This window comes from Echinops telfairi, unplaced genomic scaffold (genome assembly GCF_000313985.2).
Source record: "Echinops telfairi isolate 266 unplaced genomic scaffold, ASM31398v2 ScPeMD7_29;HRSCAF=101, whole genome shotgun sequence".
Lineage (NCBI taxonomy): Eukaryota > Metazoa > Chordata > Mammalia > Afrosoricida > Tenrecidae > Echinops > Echinops telfairi.
In genome coordinates this window covers 2,630,486-2,648,937 of record NW_022103926.1, presented here as the reverse complement: position 1 = coordinate 2,648,937, position 18,452 = coordinate 2,630,486, and the positions used below count along the sequence as shown (strand labels likewise).

The 18,452-nt window shown below is 45.8% G+C and overlaps 1 protein-coding gene across 1 annotated transcript in view; it reads left to right on the top strand.

The window, feature by feature from the left end:
- The window catches only part of PITPNB (phosphatidylinositol transfer protein beta), a gene marked incomplete at its 5' end in the record, with an annotated part of 57,336 nt that extends 40,129 nt beyond the window's left edge, over nucleotides 1-17,207 (top strand). Inside the window, 4 exons of the mRNA XM_004715315.3 lie at nucleotides 7,619-7,729; nucleotides 10,317-10,439; nucleotides 13,559-13,643; nucleotides 15,297-17,207. Coding sequence (XP_004715372.2) covers nucleotides 7,619-7,729; nucleotides 10,317-10,439; nucleotides 13,559-13,606 — 282 coding nt within the window. The remainder of the gene's footprint in view (nucleotides 1-7,618; nucleotides 7,730-10,316; nucleotides 10,440-13,558; nucleotides 13,644-15,296) is intronic.
- Between the last annotated feature and the right edge of the window lie 1,245 nt (nucleotides 17,208-18,452).

The window sequence follows — 18,452 nt, the reverse complement described above, 5'->3', positions numbered from 1 at the left end:
TGGCAAGGCCTCATTTCTCTCTGCTTTTCAGCCACATGCCTGGGGACTCCTGACACTTCCCTGGCTAGTTATATACAGCAGATAAAAAGGGAGCCCTCTAAAAGCCTTTTTTGGGAGGCTTTGACTTAGCAGGCCTCTAAAGTCCCCACCATCCAGGACTCACAAAGGGGTGAACAAAGACATCGATCCAACCGTGGGACTTTTTTTGCTCTCCATGCAAACAGACACATTCTCTAATCATAAGGTGCATCCTGGTTTCTCCTACATCAGAGCACTGCAGTCTAACCAGTTGGGAGCTTGGCCTTGCAGGCTCTTTTGGGCAGGTTTCCTTGCCTGGTCCATGGGAAGAGCAGGAGAGACCATTCTGAACTTCCACCCCCCCACACACACATACCCCAGCCCATGAGGAGGGTATCCATGACGTGGATCATGATTGCCAAGGTTCCTTGTGTAAATCTATGACAAGAAGGTAATAGCATTGGTTGTCAGGGGTCTAAGGCCAAGCTGTTCCTCCGAGTCTGTTGGCTAGGGGTAGAGAGAATGGCAGTGGACAAGGAGGATGAATTAAAATTTGCCTCCAGCCTGATGAGTTTGGCTGAAAAGCAACGCATGAAATCCTCATCTAGCTCTGGAGCCAGGTCTCATGCTTGAGACACATGTGCAGGGAGACTGGTGCATGCCTCTTGTTTGGAAACCCCAGCATGGGTAGCACAAAGAAAGAAGCGGAATAATTGAGAGAGTTTAGGCTGCATTTCAGATCATTTAGGTTAACTCAGTCGATACCAACTCATAGGAATCTTAGATGACAAGGTAGAACGGCCCCTGTAGGTTTCTGAGACTGTAACTCTTTATGGGAGTAGAAAGCCCTGTCTTTCTACCAAGGGGTGGTTAGTGGTTTCGAACTGCTCATCTTGCTGTTGTTAAACCACTATGTCACCAGGTTTCCTCCATTTGTACTAAATTGCACTAGCAGGGCTTAAAGTAGTGGTTCTCAACCTTCCTAATGCCAAAACCCTTTAATACAGTTCCTCATGTTGTGGTCACCCCCAACCTTAGAATTATTTTCGTTGCTACTTCATAACTGTAATTTTGCTACTGTTAGGAATGGGGCGACCCCGTGAAAGGGTCATTTGACCCCCCAAAAGGGTCGCAACCCACGGGTTGAGAAACGCTGGCTTAAAGCATGGCTGGTTTGGGGAAGGACCCGGCCTGGCAAGCTAGGTTATTAATTACATGTGAAAAGCACCCACTGCTGGCAAAATGATTCCAACTCATCAAGACCCTCATGGGCAGAGTAGAACTGCCTCCTGGGGTTTCCAAAGCTGCCATCTTCATAGAAGCAGATGGCCATGCCTCTCCTGCGCAGGGTCTGCTGGGCTCACACTACCAACCTTTGGTTCTCTGTGCCCGCCCTCTCCTCAGGACACGTTCAATGCATAGTAATCTTGTATTGATATTTACTGGGGCGTCCCCAGGCAACGGCTCTAACACTGCACTTATTTTTAACTCTCATTGAGGTCTGGGTTGGCACCCTCCTTGCATTACGAAGTCCGCAGCTGAAATTGAGCATTCAGCTCTCTGAAAACCAAGACTTTCCATGGTGAAAGACGTGGACGCAGCATAGAAGGGCTGTGTCCTTGCAGAGTATTAACTCCGGCTCTGAGTCGCAGAAACCTGTTTCATCTGCGCGCCAGCACATTTTTAAGCAGAAAGAAGTGTATGTGGAGTTGACGTGTAGCGTGAAACCCTGAGAGGCCTGCATTTTTGTGAGAGCACGTTTCCAGAAGGCCTTTGGATTAGTTTTCTTCTCTTTTTAAGATTCTCTTTGAACATTTGTATATGTTTGTTTGTCACAGATGCAAGAAATTCGTTCTTGGAGAGAACATGCGCATGCTGATTGCTCACCGTTCAGCCAAACACACCGAGTTTTGTTTAGTTGGGTTGTGTGGCCCGAGTCGACATCACCCCCGTGGGCCCAGCCACATGCCTTAGAGGAGCCTAACAGGCATTGTGAAATTAAAAACAGGATTTGGGCTTGGGGGTTCATTTCACATAGTTAGAAACATGCAATTTAAGGAATTCAGTGAATATACAAGCTCTTTAAATGACAAATTGGAAGTGTTTCACAGCTAGCTTGTGCTTGCTTCTCTTTCAGATGCAATTTCAGTCCGTGGTCGCTGAGACTGAGTCTTGGCTGCTGCGTTTGCTCAGGCTTCGCAGAACTTGTGGCGGCCCTTTTTGTGATTAGCCATATTTCCAGCTATTTGAATGGTTCTTTACATTTTTTTCTGGCTTTAATCTATGGTATTAGAACCCAGGTGCTCAGCAAAATCATTTTTCATCCTCCTAGTTCAGCGGTTCTCAACTTGTGGGTCGTGACCCCTTTGGGGGTCGAATGACCCTGACACAGGGGTCGACCGATTCATCACAGTAGCAAAATGACAGTTATGAAGTGGCAACGAAAATAGTTTTATGGTTGAGATTCACCACAACATGAGGAACGGTATGAAAGGGTCGCAGCATTAGGAAGATTGAGAATCACTGTCCTAGATTTTTTTTTTTCTTTCCCCTTTTTCACTCAGGGTTGGTTAAGAGTTAATTCTCTTGCTTACTAGAGCTTAGGCCGGATTAGAGTTAGACCTGAAAAGTCTTTATTCACATTTTGGTTGTATCTACTGTGTGGGTCTTATCTTAGCTGATGAAGAGGAGAGCCAGAGAAGGTTTATGTTGTTTATGTCGAAGAGGACGCTTTACTCCCGCCCCAGGCTCTAGGGCAGCAAGTAGCACTTCTTTGGGGCGGGGCGGGGTGGGGGGGTCATGGGACACTGCTCTGAAAGGTGAAAAGAGATGTCCCCTGCAATGGTTCCTGCTTTAAACAAACTGTACGCATCTTGGAGGAGTTGATCCTGTTGCTCTAGAAGGTTTAAGGTTAGGAAACCGTAAACATGGCTGGACTGAAGTTACACGTGAAAGCCGATCTTGCTTTCACATTTAGCCTGGTTTTTTTTTTGCCTGTCTGAGCTTTGGTTTGTTAGATCTTTGAAAGGAGCAGAAAGACATTAGCTTTTTCGTGGCCCAAGAAGGGTGCAGATTTGAACTAGTTAAGCAGATAATTTCAGGCAGAGTAGATTTCATCCTTATAATAAACATTTAATAACATTTCAGAATAAACATTTCAGCATTATCGTTAGTCTCCCTATTTAAGCATAGGAGCCCTGATGGTGTAAGGCAGGCTTCCTCAAACGACGGCCCTTGGGCCACATGCGGCCTGCCAAGGAGATTTATCCGGCCCGCTGGGTGTTTTTGCCCCGTTTTGTTTTTTTTTACTTCAAATAAGATATGTGCAGTGTGCATAGGAATTTGTTCATAGTTTTTTTTTTTTAAAACTATAGTCTGACCCTCCAACGGGTCTGAGGGACAGTGAACTGGCCCCCTGTTTAAAAAGTTTGAGGACCCCTGTGGGTTACCAGTTGGGCTGGTAATGCAAGATCAGCAGTTCAAAACCACCAGCCATTCCTCGAGGGAAAGTGAGGCTTTTTACACAGGCAGCTTTACTTTGTCCTGTAGGGTCACCATGAGTCAGAATTGAGTGGATGGTAGTGAGTTGTATTTTTGTTTGTTTTTTCAGTATATTTTTCAAAAAATTGAAGTTTCAGATGAAGATGGAAATTAATTGCCCCACCCTTTAGAGATAATGGCTGTTGCTTGTTATTGTTTTGTCTCCCAATTTTATAGCACGCATAGTCCATTTTATTATCACCTATCCTCTACCCACCCCCCCTCCCATGATTGAGTTTCTTTGAAAAGATGATTGATAAGGCTGTGTGCTTGGGAGCCTGTGAGATTTTTGAACCCCTTTCGATCCGTGTGAGGGCTGAGTCCTCGTTTTTTGCAGTTAGAAATTAATGAGGTGGCTCTTAGACACCGTGACAAGGATATGGTTCTGACCACAGACTGGTTCGTTGTAGGCTCAGCAGCACCTGAGCAGCTCTAAGTTCCCCACCTCTCATTCTAGGGAGGGCTTGTGAGGTTTTCATCAACACAACGAAGCGATCGTGCTTTTAACTATTTCTTAAGTGGAGACATTCTAGAGTAGTTCCATGTTTCCGCAAATGGCTGTCAGACCCTACCTCAAATTGAGAGGTGAATCACAAGAATCATTTGTAGAAATTGGTAGAGCCCTTCACTACATACGCATTGATAATGATAGTAATTTAAGAAGACATGACTTCTATGTTCTCAGCCTTCTCCTGAGGGATATGGAGTTCCATCCTGAAGGGTCACCTTCTGTGCTTCCCTCAAGGGTGGCAGTGTTGATACCTCAGGGGAGTCAGCCATGAGACCGGTGCAGCAGGCTGTTCATTTCCGCGGTTGTTCTGTCCGGACTTTTCATGCTTGATTTTTTTTTTTTTAAATCATGACTTGCCCGATAAAGGAGGAAGCAGAGGTTACGTGAGCATTCTAGATCTGGGGAGAGAGCTGAATTCGTCCCTGTGCCATCATCATTTTAATAACTGTGTGGTGTGTGCATCACCAGTATCCCCTTGATGGGTTTCAGCAGCCTGGTTGAGTTTCGGGGAGTGTCAGAGACTGACTTGGTTGGTTGTTGCAGGTGTGGGTGTGCGTTCTGGCCCTGGAGCCCTAACGTGGTGGGATGGGCTTGCATTTCACTTGGCTCTGCCTGTAATTGGGACCCTGCCTAGGTATCCTGTTGACATTAATGAACGGTTGGTTTTGCACTTAGAGTCAGGCAAAGCCTTCGTTGTTGAGGACAAGATGTCCCATGACTGGGAGTTTCCAAGCATCCCCAGTCTGAGATAAACAGGTCTTAGTAGGGCCTTCACCTTTCCTTCTAGACAGAGAAGCCAGGCCCATAGATGGGCAGGGTCCTGGCTCTGCTACACAGGAAGGCCCTTTGCGCATGGGAGCTACAACTGGAGTGAGTCCCCTTACTCCCAGTTAGTTGGGTGTTATTGTTACAGGTTTCTCTCCTGCTGACCCAGACAGTGTTTACATGCTGCCTTTCCAGGGACACTTGGTGGAATGGAGAGTGCCACAATGGTGGCTCATTGCTTTGTCAGAAAGAGGAAGATGCACAAGACCAATCTCGCCATTTTTCAGTGAGGCTAGCCACTCAGAAGCTAGCTGTGTCCTGTGGAAGGCTACTTGGTGGCTTCCACCCAGGAGCACAGCGTATATGTCAGGGAAGGAGCAGTATATAAATATGAGGTCTTAGTGCAGGCCCATGTCTTCCCAAAAGGAGGGTGTCCCTTCTGAAAGAGACTGTTGACTTCGTTTGTCACTGGTGCATGTCCATGTTTGGGCGGGTGCTGCATAGCAACTTTGGCCTTGGGCTGCTTTTTGAGAAGATCAATAGTTCAGTCCCATCAGCAGTCCTTCAAGAGAAAGATCAGGCTGGCTGTTCCTGTACAGGAGAAGCAGCCTCAGAAACTGTAAGGCAGTTCCATTCTGTCTTAAAGGGTCATCATGAGTTGGAATTAACTCGATGTCAGTGGGATAAGTGGGAATTGGACCCACAAAATACTTGCAAGTTAAACCTGCTGATGAGGGCTGGGGGACCGTTTTTATATGCATGGATGCTGACTTCTCATGGGTGCTCTGCGTGGGCAGGAAATTTAATAGAAAAAGAGAGCTAAGACTGGCTGGGCTCTCGTGGATGTGGAACTAGCTTGCAAAGGGATAGTGTAGGGGGTGCTGTTTTAATTTAGATGCTTTCTCGTGGTACCTCATCAATTTATAACCTGGTCATTGTTTGGAGCGTGAAATGTTATTACGGAAGAGATTTTTGGAGGAAAGTTGTGTGATCATGCAGGACTCAGCAGAACTTTCAGTCTCATTAATAAAACCAGGATAGAGCTCTTTCGTATACCTTATCCCTAGCGTTCACTTGAAACTAGAATCTCACAGAGGCTCTGGGGGGCAAAGTGGTCTGCATGTGTGATCCAGTAGATGAGGAGTCGTCCTGAAGCTTTGAGTAAGACCCAGGGGTTCTTCATGGTTGGAATTTATGTTGATGTGCTGGTGTAGAAAGACACTTTGCTTGCACACACGAACGTGGAGAAGGTAAGCCAAGGGTGGGTGGATGTTGACTGTGTGTTGGCTGCCAGAGGACAGCAGTGAAGAAGGTGTGGTGCTTTAAATTTTTTTCTCCTTATTCTTCAGTAATTTGCTTTGTTTTTTGTTTTAAATTAATAAGTCATTTGATTGGGGGCTCTTACAGCTGGTTTTAATTTTTATGAAAGCTAGGGGACCCCATAGTGTTACACATGACCCTCCACTCAGGGGAAGAACCTCTGCTTACAGTTTTCAGAATTGATGTATAGTCCCACCTATTTGGGGGTAGCTGTGAGTCGGAATCTATTCAACGGTGACGGGGCTGAGCCCAGGGCATGTACCACCTTGTTCGGGCTTCACAGACACTGGGAATCCCCGAGCCACACCTGCAGCCCGACCACTAGCTGTGGCTCTTTGATTGGCGCCTGCCTTCTGGGCTTGACTGTAACTCGGGGCAGGAGCAAGGCCAGGTCTGCATCTGTGGGCTACTGTGAATTCTTTCTAGGCTCTGTTCTGAATCAAGTCCGAGTGTCCTGTGTCCTGCACTTGTCACTCTGGGCGAGCCTGGATGCTGAGTGGATCCCCAGAGAAAACACTGCCGAATGCTGGCGGTTCCTGGCTCTCGCTCGCTCACGCCACCACAGAACTGACCCAGCTCTCAGGGGTGGCAGTGCCCTGGAATGGACCTGAAATGGAAAGATGGAACATTCTTGCACACCGGTCCATGTCTCAGCTGCTTGTCTTGCCTCCCACCCTCTCTCCACACAGCAAAAGCAGGGCTTTAAAAAGTGGAATTATTTAAAAGTAAATCACAGACGTTGTGAGTCTTTAGTCTCATGTAATGTAGAATAGTCCCCTCAGTGCGCTTGAAGGCTCTTTTTCACATGAGCGCTCACTCTTGCGTTTTTTTGAGTATTTTCCCTTTTACTAGAACATCTTTTGGCTTGATTCCCTGACACTTACACCAAGGGATGTAATCAGTTGTGGAAATTAAAGTCTATACAGATGGATGTGCCTTTGAACGCATTATGATTAGGGGTAATCGTGCCACAGCCTCCCTTTTTGAATCTCCCATCTATTGAGTGTTCCTTGCTTAGTGACCAGGACCCCTCCACTTGCCAATATTTGAAGGCACAGAAGGAGACTCCACTTCCTCATTACTTTGTTTCATGGCTTGCCACATCACAAAGGGGTGTATGAAAAAGGTATTAGGAGAACCTGGACATATTAACAGGCTCACTCTCGAGCCGATGTGAATCACAACTGGTATTTCATATGAAATCAGAAGCATATCATTTGAGGCAGAGCAGTGTGCCTATTAAACTAGAGTACGGAGGTAACTTCGTCTGTGGAAGGAGGGTCAGCAGCAGGGGACTCCAACTGCTGCTGCTAAAATAAGTTAGCTTTCCTGAAGAGTGGAGTAAAACACATCCCAGATTGTAATTTCTCTCCATGTCCTGCCTGTGATGTCATTACCCAGCAGTCCCTTTTCATCAGAGCATGCATGAATATCTAACCCCCGATTTTATTTGTCCTCATTCAGAAGGAGCTGGCAAACCACCCAGACGGCCCTCAGATGTGTGCCTATAAGCTGGTGACCATCAAATTCAAGTGGTGGGGCCTGCAGAGCAAAGTCGAAAACTTCATTCAGAAGGTAAAACCTGCTCTGGACCCTTGGCTCCCTTGGAGGTTGAGGCTTGAGACAGCTACCCGGTTAACCGGGTTCATTGCCACCTTCATTTGTCCTTTGTGAGATGAGACTTGCTGTCCCTGCACAGTCCAAACTTTTCCTCCCTGGTCAACATAGTCTCTGAGGGGCTTTCTGTGGGAAGTGCCTGCCACCCGTCACCCACCACCCCACCACCCCCTCCCCCTCCTCCTCCCTTAAGGACTCTCACTTAGAATAAGAACTCTGTACTCTGAGCCTAGGGTGACATGAGCCAAGGGTCCAGATCTAATGGTTGTAAATACATAAGAAGTACAGAAAACTTCCTGGGTGCTGACATGGTCTGCAGGGAGCACATTTACTCCCTTGTGGTATGAAGAACCCCCCCCCCCCATCCCCATTACTAGCTATGTTTGAGATTTGCTACAGCTGCTATCCTTTTAGCTGCATTAGCATTCAAGAAGAAAATGACCTTCTGGGGGGCATGTAAAACGTTTGGAAACAGATCGTGGTAGTTTAACATGGAGGACACAACCTTGCTCAGCGGTCACATCAAACTGTCAGCGTGGGCAGCTTTTGGCCACGTGCAGAGCCCTCTGAAAGTGTGTGGAGAAATTGAATGAAAAGTTGATGAGATTTTCCTGTGGACTTTTTGAAGTCTCTTCCTATATATACACCAAGGAGTGCACACACAAAAATGCCAGAATTGTGCTAGGTGAAGCAGAGTTTTCATAGCACACATTTTTCCCACTAGGTGAGCATTGAACAACTCTGAATTAGTGCACCCAGTGACATCACCTGGGAAGGTTCGTTCTCTCTGGGCACAATGAATTTTTTTGTAAAAGCAGTTTCGCTCAAACCTCATTTTTTGTGTTGACTGATTTCAGAGAATAGTGACCAGCTGTGAAATTAGGTTTCCAGATTGGGAAAAAATGCTGCAGAAACTGTTGTGATGTTGAACCAGCTTATAAGGATAGCGCTGTGGGAAAAATTTAAGTGTATGAGTGGTTTTCTCATTTTAAAAAAGGTGAAATGTCCAAAGCTTGTTCTTGACGTCTATCAACTTCTGAAGGAACAAAAATGTCGAATTGTAGCTCATATGGATTTCATTCCACCAAGTCAGACTGTTCATCAAGCTTTCTATTTAGAGGTTCTGAAAAGATTATGTAACAATGTGCAACAAAAAAAGACCTGATTTGTGGCAGACGGGGGACTGATTTTGCCACCACGACCATGCACCTGCTCACGCAGCCATCTCAGTGCGCCAGATTTTGGCAAAAAAACAAACAAAACAAAGCAGTATGCCTCTCTTGCCCCACACACTTTGCTCGCTCCCCTGACCTTGTTCCATGCGACTTCTTTTTGCTCCACAAATGAAGAGGGTCATGAAGAAGAGGCAAAGAAAAAAAACGAGGGCGGTGCTGTCAGTTATCCAAACAGATAAGTTTGAAAAATGTTTCCAAGAATGGAATCACAGATTTGACCAATGTATGAAGTGTAATGGAGAGTACTTTGAAGGTGATAGGGTTGAGGTTGTTTTGCACAATAATTTAAGTACATATCTTTTAGGGAAAAAACTCGAGTTTTTTGGGGTACCCCTTCGTATTTTGCCACCGTTTCAGAGGGGGGAAAAAGCCAAACACATCTTTAAAGTTCTGAGAACTGCTTTTTTCTTGGGCTTGCTTGCAGTTGGCCCAGAGCAGACACTCTATAAATATTGGCTTCCTTCCTTCCTCTTGGGTCATAATAATAGATTCATAACCCGCTTTTGATGAATAGAAGTCACACATGTAGTTGACGAAGTTCCTTCTGGTCTTGGAAAAATACTTTCAAAGTTGAAGGTTATTCAGATGACTCACTGTCCCATGCATTCTCTCTTTTCTGTGAGCGTTTCATAAAACAGATAACTCAACAATTAAAGTCACTGATTATAAAGTTGTGATTTTTTTTTTAATTAGAGTGGCAAGTAACCTGGAGAGTAGGAAAAGCAAGAGGTGAGAATAAGTAATAAGTCTTGAGTTAAGAAGACATCTCATTCCAAAGAGCCCAGGACTCTCATGAACACTTCACCAGCATCCCTTGGAGTTGCAGGGAAGTTTTATAGCAGAAGAAATCAAGTTGACCTGTAGTCATTGGTATTTAGAAAAAGATGAAAGTGAGTAAGATCCAGGAAGAGTTGTGTTGGATGGAAAAGTGTGCACTGTGCTTCCTTGGTTACTTTGAAACCATCCCACCTCTACCAGATCAGATGGATTCATGTTTCCAAGGGAACTTTTTCTTTTCGTGGAACAGAATGATAGTGGGATGGAGATAGGATTGTCATCAAGAGTGGAGGGGTCACTTCAGAGCAGAGGTTTTATGTTTTTATAAAGATTTGCAGCCTTGGTAGCCCACGGAGGCACTTCTACTCTGTTCTGGGATTGCTTTGGCTGGAATTGACTCAGTGGCATTGAGTAGGTGCACATTGCATGGATTGCTTGGGACATGGGATGATTTATTGACGTTAAAGGCATCTGTCATTAATGAATCTTGGGTTTTCGCCATATTATACTGCCTTTCTCTCTTGTTTCAAAAGCAAGAAAAGAGGATATTTACAAACTTCCATCGCCAGCTCTTTTGTTGGATTGACAAGTGGATTGACCTGACCATGGAAGACATTAGGAGAATGGAAGATGAAACTCAGAAAGAACTAGAAACGGTAAGACGTTCCATCGTTCTGTGGGGCTTCTCTGGCCTTTTCTAAAGCTGTTTGCATGTGTATGAGTTACGTGTAGGCTCAGAGTCCAGACGAGTGTTACTAAAACCCATTCACTAATCTGTTTACCTTCAACAAAGTCCAGCTTCTTCAGCACTCACCTCCTGCTGTCCAGTCTCCTCCTCTTTGTTGAGCATCTTCTGTGAGGGTAAACATGAGCTTTCCTCCATCGACAACTTGTCCTTTGCAAAATGCCCATGGAGTTACTCTTTATAATGTGTTACTTCTCTATGCTGTCACTTGGTTCCCACAGTACTTTCGTTCACTTTTGCCAGAGCCATGCTCCCTTTGGCACCTTGAGGGGTGGTCCTCCTCCTGTAGAAACAGTGAGGACTAAGAATTCTAATTCAGACCCACGGGGAGAGCAGAGCTTGGAGGTACATGCAGGCCAGGGGAGCAGGCCCCATGTAGTGCTGGGGAGTCCGGCCCACATGCATGATGCCCCGCACACGCAGGCCTCTGATGGATGCTTGGGAGAGCAGCAGGAACTCCGGCGTGATCACCAGAGAATGGCAGCGAACCCAGCTCTTTGACACAGGCGGGAATCTAGTTCTCTGGCTGCTGCGTCGTCAGGAATCCGTGTTGAAGATTGCTTACTTTTGGTGATTACAGGAGATCTGCTTCCAATTAGTTTTATACAAACCTTGTGAGAGGACTAGGACATAGTTTCTTTATAAGGCAATAAAACGTCTTAGCCTTATCTGAGACATAAAGTAAACTATAGGCCGGCTCCAACTTATGAATGGATTTGGTTCCAACATTTTTTAAGTTGATTGTTTGAAATTTGGAACATACTTTAACCACAAAAGCAATATTCTAAGTAGGGGTTCAGTTTCTGGCCGGCCAGTTGAAAACTCTATGACTCTAATTTCTCATCCTAAGCATGTGACTCCCAAGTTCTGGATCACTGGAATGGGGAGTCTCCACTACCCCCTTATTTTGACCCAGGGGATTGTGGGGATGGGGCGCAAAAAGTAGAGGAGGATCTTAGGCCTTTCCTACCCTGGTTTTCTTTCCTCAGCCAGGTGCTGTTCTCTGAGACGTGCCCCATTCCCGTTTTGATCCTCATTCCCTTGCTTTTTCCATTTTTCCTCCCTCCAAGCACCTCAGGTCCCAGAGCTACCTGCCAGTTCTAAATTCAGCCCCGCAAAGCAGCTGGTCTCAGCTGGACCTGGAAGAGACAGCAGCAGGCGGCTTGCCTTCACGCTCACTGGGCTCGTGGTGTGGACCAGTATGTCCCTAAAGGACTGAGCAAACCCAAAACAGGTTCTTGGTTAGACGCTCTGAAAGGAGCCCATTCTTGGGTTCTGCTGGGGCACAGTCACAAGTGACGAACCGCCTGTTGACCTGCCAGGGAGCACCTCTGAACCCTGCCCCTGAAACCGCTGCTTCTCCCAGGGAAGAACTCTTGGTTCCCTCACAAGTTCGAGGTCTCTTGACCCCAAGACACAGCCAGCTCGTCGATGCAGAGATGGCGACTCCCGCTGCAGACAAGTCGGCTTCTGATGATTTGGGAGGGGCACTCAGTGACAATGTAGCTTGCTTTGTTAGAAGATGCTGTGTCCACATTGCCCTGGGGCTCATTCCTTCCCGCCTCGGGAGAGCCCTGACATTGGTTTCAGGTGAGGGTAGGTGGCCCTTTCTTTGTTGGTGTGTTTGCTCCACATTGAATTGCTTCTGCTTTGAGTTCTGACATCTTTTGAGTTTTTTAGTTTCTTCAGAGTCTAGGCAGCATGGGGCGGCAGACCATACTCCTGCCACACAGTGTCCACCTCCTGTTGAGACCACTTAGCCACAGTTGGAAGTTTCCCCTGATGATGTCATTAGATTGATTACATTCTCTAAGTGGCCCTGACCGAGGAGCAGAGGAGCCGTCTCTTAGTTTCCCAGTGCTGCTATAGTTGGAATCACAGGGGTAGGGGTGGCTTGGCTAGAGGCCCAAGTTCAAGGGGAAGACTTTCCCCTGTCATGTGCATGGGTGGGATAGGCAGGAAATCCTGATCTCTCAGCTTCTGTTTCCTAGGTGCCCATCTCTGCTCTCTGCTGCCCTGTTTCATCTATCTTATATCTCAGTAGAGATTGACCTGAAACACACATGTGCACTAATTGGGCCTTGTTCACATAGCACAGATATCCCTCCCCACAGTGGGATTGTAACTATAGACAAGAGGTCACGGTTTACAAGACACACTTTGTGGGACACTCAGTTCACTCCGAACAGCTAGCATCTTCGAGGAGCCAAGCAGGAGAGGACCACCCCTGCATAGGTCCCTGCAGAGAAACCCTGGTGCTGGATATGGCAACCAGATGAACACCTGGGGCAGGTATACACTTGATTGTTGACCACTGGTACTTTTGATGGGAGTGGAGGTTCAGGTTGAGTTTTAGAATGTGTTCATTGTATTCGCTGCTTTTCCTTCTATTCTCCTCTTGGCTTTCTTTAATTGCTGTAGGCTAGTGCTGCGATTGCCTGTCCTTGCTGCTGCAGCTTTGCACCCTTCCTTGGTTTGTTGTTCTGTGCTGTATCTTGTTCATCCTGTCATTCTTCTCCTCCCCTTCCGTCCCGTACTCTTCAGGAAGCATCCTCTAAAGGACTTTTGAGAGGCCCTGCCTGGTTTCAAAGCAGCCAAGGCGGCCACGGGATCCCACTATGACAGTTATTTCCTCAGATGATTTGTAGGCCTTCAAAAAGTTTGTGGGAAAATTTCATTATGTTTGAATTCCACTTTTCCACTAAGTTAGTGAAGCGCCCCCTCCCCCTACACACCTGTATTAAGGACAATTTATTTACCTCCTCTGATTATTTCTGGTTACCACTGGTCTGCAGGTTCTGGTTTCTTAGATTAAAGGAAATTGTTTTTGAGGTGTGTAAGAAAGGCCTATTGCAAGGTTGTCTTCAGACCAAGGGCTCTCCAAATGCCTCTCTCACTGTGGTCGTGGTTATAAAGGGGCAGCTGTCACAGCACTCTTGTTCCTTCCGCCTTTTTCTCTTCCCCATGCTTAAACTAACCCTTATATAGAGTCTATGATTTCAGCAGCTCATGATTTTATTTTACGTTTAGATGCGTAAGAAGGGTTCCGTCCGAGGCACGTCGGCTGCTGATGTCTAGATGAGTCCCCTGTAGGTCAGAGACAATATCCAACTGTGTAAGTGAAGACCTGGGTAAAAGGTTCTGTAACCAGTACCATTCTGGCGATGGGTAGTTAACTTGCTAAGCTGAAATGATGCTAACTTAGTGTTAAATGCAGTCTTCTTTTTGGAACTTAAATGATAACTTGTTTTAGAGATTGACAGTGAATACTTGAAATATTACTCTGTAAAACTTAGATATGTGAACAGGTGGAATTAAGTCATCCTGAGCCGGTTCTTAGCAATATGGCTTAAAAGCCAGCTGGGAAGTGTACCTACCCTCACGTAAGGCAGTGGCCTTAGATCAGCTCATTTTTTGTTGATGACCAGTTAAGTACACGGCTACTCGTCGGTTTGAATCAGTTCAGTCATGGCTGAGCAAGTAAAATTGAAATGAATCTGAACTCTGAAACATTGGTTGAAGCAGAACTAAGTTCTAATGGGAAAGGTTCAGTGGGTTATGAAGTGTCAAGATGGGAGACCAGGAAGAGGTACAGTTAGCCCATTAGGGAGCATACTGCAGGAGACTGGGTTCTTGCCCGGCTAGTGGCAAGCAGTACACGTTCAGAACATAGTTGGCCACCATCTTTGAGTCCAGGCACAGTTGTTGCTGTCAGTTCAAGATTTGGTTCCTATGCAAGTGCACCCTGCACTTGCTTTCTAAGAGAAAAATTAAATTTCTACTAGGGTGTTGACCTGTCATTTTTACCAGTCAAGTTACTGTTCCAGTCCACCCACATTTCAAAAATTCAGGCCCACCTGTTGGCCCTGATAGAACCAGGAAGAACCAGTTGGAAGCCCTGATGAACCAACCCATCCCTAGTAGAATCATTTTCAGTTTAAGGAAATAAGTAAAAACCCATGCAATCACACTGAGGGAAGCCCTTCCCCTGGTCCACGAGGGCCCACCCCAGCACCAACCTCAGCGATCTTTCTAGTTGCAATGTTTCCTGTAGTCCAGGAAGGTGTCTCCTTTACGTATCCTGTCCTTTGATATGTGTAGTGTGAGGTAGTTTTAATTTATAATATCAGATATCTCAATAGCTTACAAATTGCTCTAAGAAAAATGTAGATACTCTGATGGTAAGAAGTTTGCTTAGAAAGAAAAAATCTGCCCCTGGTGAGTAAAGCCACCATGGGCCACCAAAAATGGGCACATCTCTCTCCTGTGTTAACCTTGAACTAAGGTAGGGTGTTTGTCAGCCAAAACAAGATGCCACAGGATGCCCCTGGGTCCGCTGTGGGTCTCAGTTGCTGTCTCATTTGAGCTCCTGCTCTCTCATTATTGAAAGCAGTGGGGTAATTGGAGTGTTGAGGAGTCTTAAGTAGGTGCACCCTCACAAGCCGGCACAAGTCCTTTCTTTAACTTCCATGTTCATTACAAAGACTTTTTTTAAGTTACCATTCCTTTTAAGTTCTTGTGCGTTTCTGTGGCTAATGTCTGCTTCTAGTTTAACTTTCCCTCGGGTGAAACAAAATGCTATGCCTTTAGCAAGTTTAAAATCTTAAAACGAGATGCCACCTTGAAACTGCAGTCGCTGAGAGTAGATACTCGGCTGAAAGCTAGCTGAATTGAGTGTTTTTCTGGGAGAATGGTTGTGACAGGCGTCACCTCCCTTTGGTGTCCGCAGTATATTTTAACAAGATGCTCTCTCTTCCTTTTCTTACAGTTACGTAATCAAGGTCAAGTGAGGGGAACAAGTGCAGCCAGTGATGAGTGAAGACGAATCTGACCAGCTTCTTGCAGTGTCGACGTTCCCTAGCCACGTGCTTGTGGTTCTGTACACACGCCCAGGCCCTCCACTATGTGTGTGCATATGTGTGTGTGTGTATTAACTGTAGCTGTATATACAATGCACGTAGAGCTACAGAGCCAGCTACACACGCTTGTGTATATATATATATGTACATACAGACCCACTGAGGGATTAGGATGATGTTTCCAAAGTACTGTACCTATCTTTGGCCAGAATGCAAAAGAAAATATTTTCAATATATATACCTGGAACAGATTTTAATGATTATCAGAGTAATACCATTAATGGACAAATTGACTGCAATGTAAAACTAGCTGGTTTGTTTCACAAGTGTGAGTTGTGGACCAATATATATATATATATAGCCTTATATTATTTTTCTGTTCTTTTAAATCAGTCTCTTAGAAATTGTTATTTTAGACCCAACAGCAAGTAGGACCCCTACACCCCCCACACCCCCCAAAGGATGTATTCTAAATTTTTTGCTAGTCCAGTAAATTTGGAATGTAAACTTGAAATATTTATAACTATTTATTTCTGGTTGGTCCTTACCTTATAGCCAAATTTGACAGTATCTAAGAGGAAGGAGTAAATTTCCATGCCAACTTTGTACTTGTTTGTCCTGGAGGGGGAGGGGTGGGGGAATCCTTAAAAACAAAAGAACTCCAGTTTTTATTGGATTTTTGTATTTTAAATTCAAGTATTTTTCTACATCAAACCTAGCAAAAGGAGATGAAAGTTTGTGATTATTAATAAACACTAGACAATTTCAGGCCCTGTTACATGGAGAACGTACTCTTCGGTGCATTGCAGGCGGGGGCAGAGATTAGATGGACAATGCTCTCCGGGGGCCTGTTGCTGAAACGACTGGCTTTGGAAATTGTAGTTTGGAAACTATGCAAATGGCCAAGATTCTTTGCAGCTTACGTGATAGGATCTATAGGGGTGATGCTTCATTCTTTTCATGTTGGGGTTGTACTTTTAGAGGAGATGCTGACTTTGAGATAGGAAGAACTTGAGACACACAGCCAGAGGCTGGCCTGTAGCCAGGATAAGAGGCCCTACCGGCTGCACTGTCCCTCCCTTCTGCTGCACCACAAGGAGGATGGCCACGGGATCCTTCCCTGATCCGTGCTGGTGAGACGCCCCTACCACCACCTCCTTTATTTGTAGAGCAGGAGCAATAGCCAGGTGAGATGTGTCTACTTTTTCTATGCGGCCCCAGCTTTTACCCCTGTCAGCCCCAGAAGCTTGAGTAGAAGGATTCAGTTGAAGCCTTCAGGCCACAGATGTCTCCTTTAGTCTGGTCCCACCCGAGACACTGGAGTCAAATGGCATTGGCAATCTGATATGCTGACAACCCCCGCCTGACCCTCCCCCGCCTCGCCGCCTCGTGTCTCCTGCCCCTCTGACACATGATGGCAGTGACTTGGACCTGGAGGTGTGGGGTTGCTGCCACCCTGAGGGGCCTGTTCGCTGCAGCAGCAAAACCACGTTCCCAGTGTCCTCAGGGTGGAGACTGGCACTTACTGTGGGCACTGCTGTAAGATAGGTTATGTCACTGCATAGTCACTGTCTGCAGTGTGGTGTGAGGAGCATGACTGCTAACTTTGTGAAGTAAGGAGTCGAGTCCTCTTCATAAATGTCATCACCCTCACTGACCTCTGCGGCATTGCTGGGAGCCCAGGCTTTCCTAACAACTGTGGAGTTGAGAGGAAATGTTTGGTGAATGTAAAATACCTAGTTTACTTGGCAGTCTCTTGTGTAAATTACAGTAAAACAAAGTAAATGAAATTTAAACAAAATAAATTTGATCACAAAATATCACTTGTGTGCCTGAGTGGTGTTCTGGTGCCACGTCTGGTTTGGGATTCCGAGGGGGCACCTCTGCTCATTCTTTGAGAGCTCGCGTCTTCAAGGGACCAGCCACGCAGGAGAAGTAAAGACAAGATTTTTATGTCTGTCCTTCATTGCAGATACATGCTTCTCCATGTGGACCTAGGCCATGTCAAGTTGTTCACATTTGGCAGTATAAATAATTTTCTTGTATATGATGTATAAGCTAAGCTATCAGCTAAAGAAGATTTCTATATTACTGGTCTCACTTTTGTGTGGAGGGAGGCAGTTTACTTTCAAAGGGGAGAAGTACAGGCAATGCCCACCACATAATATTTTTCGGTCCTCGGTGAGGACTGACCATTCATTCCTGAAGCAGATCATGGCTTTGGGCCCTAGATCCCATTTTACTTCACTCTATGCAACCTCTGTTGTCCCGTGATTTCAACTTAAATCTTAGAGCTCCTCGGCATTGGGGGAGGTGCCAGCTGAGTGGAGAATTGAAGAGTTAACATCGCATATTGCTCTGTGATTGTTTTCCAAATGACCTTTAGTAGCCTTTTACTTTAGGCAACATTTGTGTCCATTTGACAGCATGGGTGTGCCTGGTGCCCATTTTCGGTGGAAGGCCAGAGTGAGTTGGACACTGGGTTTGGCACTCAGTGGGCACCATGCAGACTGATAATGTTGTTTTAGTGAGACAGCACTTTCAGGTGGGAGAAGGCTCTAAGACTAGCTCTACCTGGTGGAGATGATAAGCAAAAGTCTAGGTAGATGTTTCCCAAGGGGGAGTGGGTGGCAGGCAGGAGAGAGTTACAAACTAGAATGATCCAGGGACTTACAAAAGCAGATACGTACTCTATCCTGCTGTAGTGAGCTATAGTACCCATGGTTCCTAAGCTTATTAGGCTTATTGCCCCCTTTTTCAGTACAAGGAATCGGCACACACAAACAGCAATGAAAAACATACTATAGCTCATAATTCAGGATAAAGAATAGGTATGTGCTGTTGCAGGCTCCTCCCCCATCATTTCAGCACCCCCTCCAGAGGGTATTGCCCACTTGAGGAAGTACTGTTCAAAGCTTAGTTGCTAGACCAACACTTAGTATAAGGATGCAAATTCTCAGGCCAGTGCGGGGGAAGTGTGGGCCTGGGTCAGGAATGTCAGGAGGCTGCTCCTATTTCCCTGGGTCTTGGGTTCCTCATATAAAAAGTGAAGGTCATGTCCCTGT